At 36.3% G+C, this 13,354-nt stretch overlaps 2 protein-coding genes across 6 annotated transcripts in view; one reads left to right on the top strand and one right to left on the bottom strand.

Moving 5' to 3' along the window:
- Positions 1 to 13,354, top strand: part of LOC306849233 (ALK and LTK ligand 1) — a 97,420-nt gene that overhangs the window by 31,714 nt on the left and 52,352 nt on the right. The window lies entirely within an intron of this gene.
- On the bottom strand, positions 630 to 13,247 carry LOC306848853 (nexilin-like). Of its 4 annotated transcripts, none has more exons than XM_079383601.1 (14): positions 12,986 to 13,247; positions 11,363 to 11,782; positions 10,676 to 10,867; positions 10,155 to 10,239; positions 9,879 to 10,027; positions 7,954 to 8,334; positions 6,938 to 7,126; positions 6,399 to 6,590; positions 5,151 to 5,198; positions 2,532 to 2,726; positions 2,221 to 2,442; positions 1,950 to 2,138; positions 1,442 to 1,805; positions 630 to 1,290 (listed from the first exon to the last, which is right to left on the bottom strand). In XM_079383601.1, the coding sequence occupies exons 2-14, from the start codon at positions 11,723 to 11,725 to the stop codon at positions 1,277 to 1,279; spliced, it is 2,583 nt and encodes an 860-aa protein (XP_079239727.1). In that variant the 5' UTR covers positions 11,726 to 11,782; positions 12,986 to 13,247; the 3' UTR covers positions 630 to 1,276. The 4 variants fall into 4 exon arrangements, with proteins under 4 accessions (XP_079239727.1, XP_079239728.1, XP_079239729.1 ...); XM_079383602.1 differs by having other exon boundaries at positions 2,224 to 2,442; XM_079383603.1 differs by having other exon boundaries at positions 2,224 to 2,442; positions 11,363 to 11,757; positions 12,986 to 13,245.

The following is a 13,354-nucleotide window of genomic DNA, read 5'->3' as shown; positions in this document are numbered from 1 at the left end:
CTGGACTGTTGCTCAGTGGTCCAAAGTCCTCTTTTCAGATGAAAGTAAATTTTGCATTTCATTTGGAAATCAAGGTCTGGAGTCTGGAGGAAGAGTGGAGAGGCACAGAATCCATGTTGCTTGAAGTCCAGTGTGAAGTTTCCACAGTCAGAGATGATTTGGGCTGCCATGTCATCTGCTGGTGTTGGTCCACTGTGTTTTCTGAAGTCCACAGTCAATGCAGCCATGTCTGTGGTTCTGACATTTGGAGCCTTCAAGCTTTTAAAAGACTTGATATATGTATTTTTATATATATTTTTGTCAAGATATGTATTTTTATATATTTTGTTTTTGTCAAGCTAACATGTCTTGAGAAACATTATTTTTCTGGTTAAAAATAACGGTTGTGTGTTTTTTGTTGAATTTGAATACATTTTCATTATACTTACATTCAAATTAGAAAGGCTTTCAAACCAATTTGCATTATGTAATATCTAAAAAATAGCATATTTACAGACAATCATGCATTTTATTTTATTTGAAACTGTAATCAGATGAATCTGTCAGGCCTCTTCTCTAACTATTGACTTTATTTCAAAGAAAAGTATCATAAAGAAAGGTGTTAGTTCATAAAACAGACAACATCACTTCAGTTTCATGAATTTTATTATAATTTTGTACATTACACAAATATTCTGCCTAAAACCTAAAATCACCTTTTGCTAACCTACATACTGTCCATACATTTCATATACTCACTGCACTTTAACATAGAAACATCTGGGGTTATGAAAGCTCCATGTGTACATTTTTATTCAAAACTTTAAATACTCAGATCAAAATGTGGAAAAAGTCTGAGTCTGAACAGAGGTGCTTATAGGAATTTAACAAAGAAAATGCAACCACAGCCCCTTTACAGATACTGAATCAAACTCTCAAGTAACGTCTCATTTACATGGGTATGAAATCCTTCCTCAGTGACATGGTGGCTGTATTTTATACATACTCAACTAGATTTCTTTTTCAGCTATGCTATGTATTTATGATAGAAGATCATGGGAACAGTATCTGTGTTTTTGGCACAAATTCATCCCAAATATGGATTTTTGTTGTTGTTTTGTTAACCGTGAGTGCAGCATCTAATGTAAACAACAGATTGCACTTCATCATTGAACGTGTCTTCAGGAGGAATGGCAAAAAAAAAAAAAACCTCCTCGGTTTTTGGCCCTACCTTCAGAAATGAACTTTTATAAAAGAAAATAATAAAATTCTGGGAAAGTTCCAGAGAAGGAGAGCATCAGTAGTCCTCAGCTGGAAAGAGAAAGACAAGAAGACAGAGAGACACAGATTAACAAGAAGAAGAAGAACCGAGTGGAAGCGGAGCGTGCGATCCGTTTGAAGTTAGAGACGCCATAAGAAATCTCAGCATGCAGGTAGTTAGTTGAGACGGAGGGCGGCTTACTTTCAATCGTGAGAATGCAGGTGCTGGCGGCAGTTCCTCGGCTGTTGACGGCTTTACACATGTACTCTCCTTCGTCCTCAGGGAACGTTTCCGGCAAGTACAAGCAGTAGGTCTCCCCTCTCTCAATGTACTGGTAGTCTTCAGAGTCCGGCAGCAGCTCACCTTCAAACCACCAGGTGACCTCTGGTTTGGGTTCTCCTGTGATCTTCACTGTGAACCGCACAGGCTCTGCGTCAACCACCGACTGGTTCTTCAGGGGCTTTTTAAACCACGGAGCACCCGACCTGGCGTGGTCCTCTTCATCCTCGTAGGCGGCGGAGCCGTTAATGATGCTACCCTCTTCCTCCTCCTCTTCTTCCCTTTTCTGACAAGACACATGACAAAGTGTTTCACACTCAGAAAAAACAGCAAAGCAACAGAAATCACATGCATGCAGCTCTGCCATGCATTAGTGCTGAGGTCGGTCCACCATTTAGCTCTTAAACAAAGCAGCCCATGAGAGGTTTACTTTTTGAAGAGCAGCGTCAATTTCCTGTTGTTCAAACTGCATCCTTTGTAACTTCTGCTCTTCGATCTTCCTATTTTGCTCTTCTTCTCTGGCCTTAGCCATTTGTTCAAATCGTGCACGCATGTCCACTTTCTGTCTGAACGGGACGTCCTCTGCTTTAGCTGGAGTTGTTTTATCCTCATCTTCATCCTGTGAAAGAAATGAGCAAAATTCCTCATTTCAATGCTCTTAAGCGGGAATGAAAATGTGAGAAATTCCCTTGTTCTTTTACCACCTGACAGCGCTCTGCCTCTCTCTCCTTGATTTTCTCATCAATTTCTTTCCTTCTTGCTCGTTCCTCCTCGATCTTCTTCTGGATCTCCTCCTCTGTGAGCTGCTTGATCTTCTCAAACTTAGATTTCAGGCTTTTGGCCTGGATGGAGCCGGTTCGCTTCAGCTTTGTTAGTTCTTCGTACTCGCTGCTCACCACCTCAGAGCTTTCATTGATCTCATCCTGAATCAGACCCACAAAACATATGTAAATAAGTGAAGTGTCTACAAATTGTAAGTTTAATGATCAATTTATTGCCATGTGAAGCTGACCTCGCTCATCTCTTGTCTCAACTGTTCAAACTCTTTCTTCTCCATCTCCATTTTTTGGCGTCTGGCCTCCTTCTTGCGTTTTCGCTCTGCCTCCTCTTTCATTTTCAACATCTCCTCAAAGTTGATTTCTAGTTTCCCTGGGTGCATTGCTTCCTGTGACTCTGTCCTCAACAGAGTTGCATCATCATCCTGCACCTGTCACAAGAACGGGACAAACATCTCATCAGCTACTGATATTTAATTGCATATGAACATATGTGTGCAGACAACGAGGGTTTTCCTGTGTTACCAGCTGTTATCCTTTTTTCTTATGTTTGACTGATAATAACTAAACATGCTGAATTTATAATTGAAATAAGTTCACAGGTAATCAAACGTCATCAATATGTTTCTAAATGCAAGGTATATAAAATGCATATAATTATATTACTTTACAAGGTTGTGCAAAATTCAGTACTGAAGAATTGACTTCAGTTCATAAGTTGGAATTTGAATTTGATCCACATCCCACAGAAAGTTGAATTGTCATAAGTATAGTGCAAAATGCAAAATGATATACAATAATCACAGTTTTTGACTTGTTATTGTGAAAATCAGAAACTTACATAGGCTCAGTTGAAGGTCTGGACCCCTCATTCAGTTCTGTACTAATACTCAAAACAGGATACTACACTACAAAGGATTATACACACTAAAAAAAAAAAAATTCTACAACACTGTTCAGTTTATTTTAAAAATCATTTTCATTTAACACCATTGTGTTGTTTCCCATTTCAACAATTGCATTGTGTTAAACTGATTTGAAAGAGTTGTGTTTTGGCTCAACTCAATATTTTCATTTTGAAAGAACATGTTATAATTAAGTAGGCCATAAATAATTTGATGCTTTTTCAATTTACTTATGTAAGTGAAGTTAATCCAACACAATTCTTTACAACCAATTTACTTCATTCATTTGAGTTGAGAGTACATAAATGATTTGACTTGTGTAACTAGGAAGTGGATTTCCCCTTGCCAACAAGCTTTGCACAGGGCTGGATAAGGAGAGTAAATAATTTTTTAGTAAGATTATAAAATTGGGAGATAACTAAACATGCTTGTACTTGTTAATCTTCAATGCTCTTTTATGTTTGTATTTAAAAGAGTTTCTGGTATGTTAGTGTTTTTGGGGTTTACCATTGTGGTGAAGTGTAGAGCATGTGCTTGGGTTGAGGACCTGCTAATATGAGTTAAAGTTGTTTTAATACTAAAATAAACAACTACTTTGGCCATGCCATGGATGTAACAAAACCATCCAATGGCTAATGCCTAAAATTAAAGTGGTCATATGATGCGATTTCAAGTTTTCCTTTCTCTTTGAAGTGTTACAAGCTGTTTGTGCATAGATAAGATCCCTGAAGTTGCAAAGACTAAAGTCTCAAAACCAAAGAGATATTCTTAATAAAAGTTAAGACTTGACCACGCACTCCTTAAATGGCTCATTCAAACACGCCCCCACATGTCTACATCACGGTGTGGGAAGATTTGCAAAACACCACCCAAATGTATACGCAATGAAAGAAGGGGTAACTTTTATTCTCGCTGTAGTATTGCTGCTGCCACCGGCGCCATGTCATGGAGATGCTGTGTTTCGTTGTGAAAGCAAAAGTACTTTGTTTGGGCTTCCAAAAGCAGACATAACTAGAAATCAGTGGTTAAGTTGTATTTACAACATGTTCCAGAACAGTACAACCCAAAAATTAGAGTGTGTACAGCGCATTTTACGGAGGACTATTTCCTGAACCTGGGAGTAGCCTGCCAGCTATGCACAAAGGCTGTTTCTATAAAGTGGGGCAATTCCAACTTTGCAAGGACAGTCTGGCGCTTCTAACTCACAGCCTGTAAGTATGTTTTCTTATTTAAAGATTTTGCCACTGATGATTCAAACGCAAAGCAGTGTAGAGTAGTGCTTGTTGTTTGTCGTTTCTCCGATCACAAATGCAGACATGATAATGTTTACGCGGCGCGATGCAATGCGACAGTATAAATCAGTATAATCAGTAATTATGTCTCCACTGAATGCAACAATTGCCTCGTTTATAGTGGGTTTTATTGTTTTTGTTTCATCTCGCGGGGACACAGAAGGGGCGTAACATTTCCGTCTCACGCTTGAGGTATTCGGCCAATCACAACGCACTGGATAGCTGGCCATCAGAGCACGCCTCGCTTCTCAGAACGATGAGCTTTGTAAAAATCTATGCATTTCAGAAAGGCGGTGCATAGAGTAGCAACAATAATGTACAGTATGTGGAAAATAATGTGTTTTTTAAAACTAAATCCGCATCAATTTACATTGCATTACACCAAATACACAAAATAAAGTTCTTTTTAGCAACGTCATATGACCCCTTTAAGTAAATCCAATGTATAATTTTTTGTGTGTAGGATTTCTGAAATTAATATGTATGATACCTCCCTTTTAAGACCTGTTTTCTAAGAATGTATAGTATCCTCAATATATGTTTATTTAGTCTATTTCCACTAAATATTTTGGCTTGTTTTAAGCCTCACTATTTTTGTATAATTAGTCATTGTGGCAATTCAGCAGAATAGCTGTTTCTTTTTAAAAAAGTTTCTTACTTCTGTATCTCCATATCCAGTCAAATTATCCTGATCCAGTCCAGGGCTCTTAAAGACACAATTTGACAAGCATAACAGACAAGCATTGCAGCAGGTATGCCATTTGAGCACACTGGAGATTTGGACATTTGTTCACATTTGCATCTGTATTAAGATCTTAAGGAAGTTGAAGTATTGAAATTGACACCAGTTAACAGTTGTTAGCTGAGAGACAACATGTGCTCAGATGATATATAATAAGCAGATTGCATTACGGTAACACTTTACAATATGGGTGCACAAATATGCATTAATTCATGCTTAACTAATGCACAGATAATCACGCGATAATGTATTATGTAACTCATGAAGAACTAAACCATTTATTAATGATTACTGCATCAGCAACAAATGAACATTCTATATGATTCATAGATTAAGTAATAAATAAATTGTTAGTTAAATGTGTCATAATGTATTAGTTCCCTAATAACATATTATATTAACTAATGATGTAAATTCATATGTTAATTACTACAGTGGTCAAATGTACTTCAGCTTCCAGTTATCTGCTTTAATTAATCATTAGCTAATGATTTGCAAATGTATCATTATGTTATGACTTTACTTGTTGAGGCACAGAACTATTAACTAATCATTAAGTAATATGTAATTGTGGTTATGGATTTAGAATTAGTTAGGTGTGTGCCTCAACAAGTAAAGTCATAACATAGTGATATCTTTGCAAATCATTAGCTAATGATTAATTAAAACAGACAACTGGATGTTGAAATGTATGGCTTTAACCCATTGTGGTAATTAACACATGGATTCACACTATTAGTTAATATATGTTATTAGGGAATTAATACATTACGACACATTTAACTAATAACAATTTATTGATTACTTAGTATATTAATCATATAGAATGTTAATTTGTTGCTGATGCAATAATTATTAATAAATGGTTTAGTTCTTCAAGAGATCTATATTAACTCATGATTATTTGTGCAGTAGTTAAGCATGAATTAATGCATATTATTGCCACTGTTTTGTAAAGTGTTACTTGCATTACAATAAACATGCAGCATAATGTATGTTTATGCTATATTATTAATAAGCGGAACAGTAATTGTATAGTTTCCTGAATAGAATGTTAAATATAAGCTCATATTTATTGTTGATTTGTTTTGTTCATATCATAAATTAGTTCATGCAAACGGACTGTACATGTGCAAATAAGTTATATCTCATGCATGGTCCTACCATATTCTTGCGAGCTTCTGCAAAAAGTATTTTCTCTTCTTCCAGACGTCGCCTGGCTTCCTCCTCTTTCCTTTTCTGCTCTTCTTCTCGTCTCTGTCTTTCCAAATCCTCAAAGCTGATGGCCAGCTTCCCGGGTTTAGCCCCATCTGAGTTTATCATGGCCAGCAGAATGTCATCATCACTATTTACAACCTGCGAATCAATATATTTGGTTTGGGGAAAATGAGTTAAGAGGAGTCAAGAGTTTGATCTGGTGTCCAACTTACATGTCCGACTATGCCAAGTCAATAATCCCTTATCGCTGTCTGATTGTAGATTGCAGCCGTTATATTTCAAGTCAGACATTTCGCACATGCATTCTATGACCTTTTGTAATAATATTGAGTAGTTTATGTCTATTAAATATTACGTAGGCCTGATCAGAACATCACACTAATGTAAGCTGTCAAAGAATATCATGGTTACCATAATACACAATAAAAAACATACAAACAAACATGATATTACCATGGTGCTGTTTCACAAGCACACAAACTGACCATGCTCTTTCTGGCCTCGGCAAAGGCCTTTCTCTCTTCTTCAATGCGTCTTTTCCTTTCTTCCTCCACTCGCTTGTGTTCCCCTTCCAGCCTCTGTCTTTCCAGCTCTTCAAAGCTGAGACGAAGTTTACCAGGTTTGAATTCTTCCTTCTCCTCCTTTGTATCCTGAGTATCCTCATCATCCTGGGCCTGCAATAAATAGTTTATTTTTATTCATATTACACATAAACAGTGGCCCCACTGTAAAAACTCTTTGGACGTTAAATCATATTTAAAAATGTCTTAATTTTAAGATACAAAATTAAATACAATATATTAAACTGAGTAGCATCTGCTGATAGAGTTTTTTTTTTTCTTAGAACTAACTAACACTTTCTGAACCACTTTATCAGTTACTTTAAGGTGAATAAAGTATTTCTACTGGTCTTGAGGACATTTTTTTCATGGACATATTAAGTAATTTCTCCTTAAGTTAACGCAGAGTCGTTGCAGAATAACCAACAATGTAGCTCATTACATTAACTATAAATAAAACAATATATTATCTCCTGATTTAAATGAGACAACCTTTACATTGGAGAAAGTAATATTATGGATAGAGGACCGAAGCCGGCAGCAACAGTTTAAAGTTAAAAACATCTTAATGATGGATTTATTTATTCCAAATGCACAGCTTTTTGCTTCACAAGACATTAATTGATGGAATGAAGTCATATGGATTACTTATGGATTATTGTGATGTTTTTATCAGCTGTTTGAACTCTCATTCTGACTGCACCCATTCACTGCAGAGGATCTATTGGTAAGCAAGTGATGCAAAGCTACATTTCTCCAAACCAAAACTATCTTATTCACAGTACTTTTTTTTATAGTCCGAATATGAGTAAATCTTTAGCAAATTTTCAGTTTTGGGTAACTATTCCATTAAGTGTCCAAATAGTAAAAAATTGTCCACTCTATACTGTATATTGTATATGCAAACCAATATATCTACTGGTTGTGGAAAATATACCCACCATGCCCAGCTTGGCCTCTTCATAAGCTTTTCTTTCCTCCTCCAGTCTGCGTCGGGCCTCCTCCTCTGCCTGTTTTCTCTGCTGCTCCTGTCGCTCCTTCTCCTGTTCTTCAAAGGTCAGATGCAGTTTACCAGGGGTCACCGGCTCCTTCTCCTTGGGAGAAAAATCTACATCGTCCACCTGTTCAATCATGGAGCGACGCTTGGCCTCTCGGAAAGACCGCCGGTTTTCGTCATATCTCTTCTTCTTTTCATCCTCAGTTCGCTTCTTTAGTTCCTCCTCTCTGTTCTTCTCCAAGTCCTCAAAGTTGATCTTGATCTTTCCCGGATGTTTTTGTGATTTTGCAGGCACCACTCGTACCAATAGACTGTCATCGCCTTCCTGTGATGAAGAAGAAGTGAAGAAGTCACCCAAATAGATAAAATAACAGTTTATCAATGGAATTACAAAGGTATGATGAAATGTCTTCCAGTTTTGTTAAAATGTTTGAAAATCAGAAACAAATGTGAGGTCTAATCTGATGCAATAACAAATTATATATATTTTTGTATTTATACTGCTTTGACCTGCAACATTTCTGCAGTCATGGACAAGCATCCAGACAGGCTTCAGATAAGGCCTGACAGCAGAAGACATTCTTCTGGCACAGTTGCCTTCATTTGTGTCATACTAGACAGAGATATGGGATTGCTAATTCAGTCAGAGAGCATGGCCTGCAAGTGGTGTGGGAAACAGTTGGCAGTCACATGTTGTCCATGCTTGTTAACTCTGGCTCCGGAAAGTGTGGCATTTTCTTAAATTTAGCATCCAGTGCCATGTTGAATGTGAATTGCCATGACTTTGTAATGGAAAGTAGGTCACTTGGGCATCGTTGCACACATTTTGCATATAATTTCACAGTTTCTATATTATATGCTACCATTCAAAAATTTGGTTAGATTTTTTTTTAAATGTTTACTATGCACACCAAGGCTGCATTTATTTGATCAAAATACAGTAAAAATTGTAATGCTGTGAAATATTATTACAATTTAAAATACCTGTTTTAAATTTTAGTATATTTAAAAAGGTAATGATTATTCCTACAGTACCAAAGCCGATTTTTCAGCAGTCATAGAAATCTTTTGTAACATTGTATGTTGTTACGATCACGTTTTTGTTTCATTTGTTAACTTCAGTTAATACATTAGTTTACATGAGCTAACAATGAACACTTCTACAGTATTTATTAAACTTAATTGTTCATTTCAAATAAATAAAAATATTAAATATATTTTACATTTAACAGTTGTACTGTATCTGTTAACATTAGTTAATGAACTGAACTAACATGATCATTTTGAAAAAATGGATAGTTACAAGACATTGCTCATTGTTAGTTCATGTTAGATTCTGCATTAAAAACTATTTACAAATGAGAACTTATGATAAAGTTGTTTTTTTTAAATCACACTTGAACAAAAATTGTGTTTGTGTGATTTTTAAAAGTGGGTAATTTTATGAATCCAAATGTATATTATATGTATATATTTAAACAATTAAAATAAAAAATGAATAAAAATATAAAATAACATTTTGCAATGATAAAAATTATTTTATTCAACTCATAGTTTATGAATCCATTATATTAATAATGTTTAACTTTGGTTGGTTATGAGAATGTCATACCTTGCAGGTCACTGCAGGCTCTATTGCAATGTGACATTGTTCTATAATATAAATCCGTTCCATGATTTTATTTCACTTCCACATATTGCTAGGTTTTAAAATAGTGCTTTACAATACATCAGATGATTACCTGAGGGATTACAGATACTTTGTTGGAGATTTTCTAATAGTAGACCTGATAAAGCAGCCAACTACCAAAGTCGCATTAAAAGCATCCTCCTATAGCCACAGCCTGTTATCATGACACACTGACTCACCTCCTCTGCTTTCTTGGCCAGCTCTCTCTGAATCTTGGCCTTCTCTTTGGCCTCCTGTGCAGCTCGCTTCTTTCTCTCCTCTTCTGTCCTTTTCCGCTCCTCCTCCTGCCTTTGTTTCTCCATCTCTGCAAACTTCCCCTTCACACTGCCTGTGAATGGACAGAAAGCCGACAGTTGGTGTCTATAATGGGATTAAAGTGCTGTTACAAAGACTAAGTTGGATCAGTCATAAAAGCGAATATTCAATATCCCTCTGTTTTTCTCATTTCACCCTACCTGTAATCTTAGGAACATATGATTTTTCTATCTTCGTCGGCTTCACCTCTTCCTCTTCATCACTAGAGGCGAGGAGTTCCTTTATCTGTGGAGGATCCGACAGTTGTTGTGAGGTTAGCCGTTTTATCCAGGATCAGAAACCATGCTGGTCGTAGCAAGCCAAGCAGACCTTAATCCTTGTAAGACAGGCACATATGACCTACAAGGGCGAATGCTGATTGGGCCATCAATCGTGACATGGGCAGGGGATCAGTAGAGTGTGCATGCAGCAAGCAGGCATCACAGATACTGAGGTGTTTTACTGATTAAAGGCTTTTTTATAAGAAGGTTTGTGTACATCCTTTTAAATACCTGAAATCGGGTATTGATGCATGCCAAATCTTATGCAAACACTGCATACCCAGCAAGCAGTATCTTCATTAACCTCAAGTCAAAATCTCCTACTGTGCGTTGTTAGTGGCAGGGCAGTCAGTGGATGAAGTAATAAAACACGATGCTGATGGGCACGTTTCTCTACTGACCATTTGCTTCCTGCGAACATACTCTCTCTCCTTAACGTACTGCTCTCTGCGTTTCTTTTGCTCCTCCTGACTTCTCTTTTGGTTTCTCTCTTCTCTAGCTTTCTGCATGGCCTCAAACTTATTCTTCACATCTTCTTTCCCCAACTTGGGAACATAACTTCTCTGTACTGGCTTAGATGTTTTAAGCAGTTTCTTCAGAAGAAAGAGAAAATGAGGTATGAGATATTGTTAGTAAAATAGAGAAATGAAAAAATTTGTTCATTTCTATTTTTTTTATAAATTACACAAAACACATTTGACAACTTTTTCATTTCATAAAAAGCATATCATTTCTTTAAAATGTAGAATTTAAAATAATTCATAAACTAAAATAATTTTAAATAATTATATATATATATATATAAATATATATATATATATATGAGTATTGATTTTATTAAGATAATAAATGATATAATTCATATTATAACTGGATATTTTATAGTTAAATATTTAGCATATTGTTTTATAAAATAATTTTATCCAAAATACACAAAAATACACACTATGTTTGAGTCTCTTAATTATTATTATTATTGTTTTTTATTCATTTAGGGGTATGTAATTATTTGAAAATATTTAAATATTTATGTATGTATTTACTTATAGAGCCTACTAGCATATCTTTATAGCCTAATCATACTGTACCTCTTGTTTTAGTGCCACCTCTGACATATTTGTCAAATCATCCTCCTCTTCCTCTTTCTCCACTTGGTTGGTGTTTTCCTCATTCGTTTTTGAAACCCTCTCTCGTTTTCTCGTCATGCCGGTGGTCTTTGCCTCCTGTTTGTGCTCTTTCTTCTCTGGTAAGCTGGTCTTCGTTGGTTCATCTGCAGCACTCTTTATCTCCACTTCTTCAGACATGCTCACATCACATGTTTCCTCTTCATGGTTTTCACCATTGATTGTGTTCTCTGTATCATTAGCATCGGCTATATCGCTTGTGTTTTTTGTGTTGTTTATATGCATCATGTCTGTTGACACGTCCGCCATGCTCATCACTTCAGTCATATTGTCGTTTCTAAGACACACTGTAACAGGACCTGTTGCAAGATACGTCAGATGAAGCTGACATTGGGAAAAAGACATCATGACCACAAGATTCCATTGCAAAGGAACTGCTTTTGACAAACTGTAATGTTTTTTTTTGTTTTTTTTAGAGGTAAATAAATGATACTAAAGTCAGCTTTCAGTCTTCATAGTGTTACGTGGTGGTCTACAAAAGAACAGATGTGTGTGGGACCTCCACCAGGAGCCTTGTGGGACATACAGGGCCCTAAATTTAACTCCCAGTCTGGGTCCAGCCATGTGATTGGGGCTATTTTTACCTGGAGATATGAGTCTGAAGAGGTCAGCAAGATGGCACACATGAGACCCCTGACTAAATGACTACATTTTATATGATTCAGATGTGTTGTGTCTCTACAGTGCAAAAGTACGGTTAATTTATTGATTGTAATAATGTGTTTTTACACTATGCGCAGTTTTAAATTCTATCTTTGCATTTCATAGGTTCTGCATCTGACATCATTACATCTGACACCAAGCTACAATAATCCCAGAAGAACAACAGCATTTACCCATGCAGCACAGAAAAACACAATTTTAGGCATGATTCACTACATGTGTAATATTATATACATGTAATCATCTCAATTTTAGTCACTCTCCTTTGCTATTCATAAATGATAACATCTCACACAACTCGTGCTCCTCTGGTGACTAGAACTCACAACTGATCACACCTCACTTTTAGAAGATGACGAAGACAATATGGCCCCCGCAAACAATGTTGCCATTTTTAAACATTGTTTCCCACCACATTTCCAACTGCAGTATTAATTTTTTTATCAATTGATGTGAATTTATGCAGTACACTAAGCATTTTCCACAGGCATCCATCCATGTGACCACACTGTTTACCATCTTAATTTGTATTCAGACTTAAACTTAACGTTTAAGGTTGATTTTAGAATTTTATTGGATGTTTTTCTATCTATTCAAAAGCATTTAGCTAAAGGTGTCACAGAAATGTCAATATTTTCATTTAGTTGTTATTTAATAGTGTGTTCAACATAAATGAATACATATAGGGCCTATCTTTATAATTTGACTGACCAATAATTTATTAAAATTTCTCATAATGTGGTCTCCACTCTTTTCTATGAAGATCTTTAGCTTATTGCAGTTATGAGGTCAGATATGAGATATGAGGTCAACCATGTTATTAAATTCTTAACACTTCATAAACGATAACGTAACATATCCTACCTTCTTTAGAGTGATATTCTCCCTTTGTCTTCAATCATAAGATTTTTTTTCCCGTAGTTCACGGTGACTTTGATAATGCCAAAATCAAGTCTAAATCCCCAAGCACAGGTTTAGTCCTCTCTTCCCGTGCAACAGAGAGCCAAATGAGCGCACTCGGGTGTCGGTGGGCGCTATCCATAAAAATATCCGTGCCCCTCTCCATCTACCGCATTCCACACGCGCCACCGGCTGACGGCCTCAGCTGTCGCACCACATATGTCTCCTCATCTCCGAGTCTGAGGCTCTTTTACACTAAATTAATTGTTGGAACACCATAATTGTTATTTTCAGTCTGACAACGACACGAATTACCTGTAAGTTATTATTTAG

The sequence above is a fragment of the Barbus barbus genome (assembly GCF_936440315.1).
Source record: "Barbus barbus genome assembly, chromosome: 29".
Classification (NCBI taxonomy): domain Eukaryota; kingdom Metazoa; phylum Chordata; class Actinopteri; order Cypriniformes; family Cyprinidae; genus Barbus; species Barbus barbus.
The sequence above is the reverse complement of the archived record's forward strand: the minus strand, read 5'-3'. Positions and strand labels throughout refer to the sequence as shown.

What these genes read in the sequence shown, in the direction of transcription:
- LOC306848853 (XM_079383601.1), bottom strand. Translation starts at nt 11,725, where the DNA reads ATGACTGAAGTGATGAGCATGGCGGACGTGTCAACAGACATGATGCAT. An exon ending in TGGCCAAGAAAGCAGAGGAG is followed by an intron (nt 8,335 to 9,878) that starts GTGAGTCAGTGT and finishes TCTTCATCACAG; the next exon opens with GAAGGCGATGACAGTCTATT. An exon ending in CAGAAGCTCGCAAGAATATG is followed by an intron (nt 5,199 to 6,398) that starts GTAGGACCATGC and finishes TGTGTCTTTAAG; the next exon opens with AGCCCTGGACTGGATCAGGA.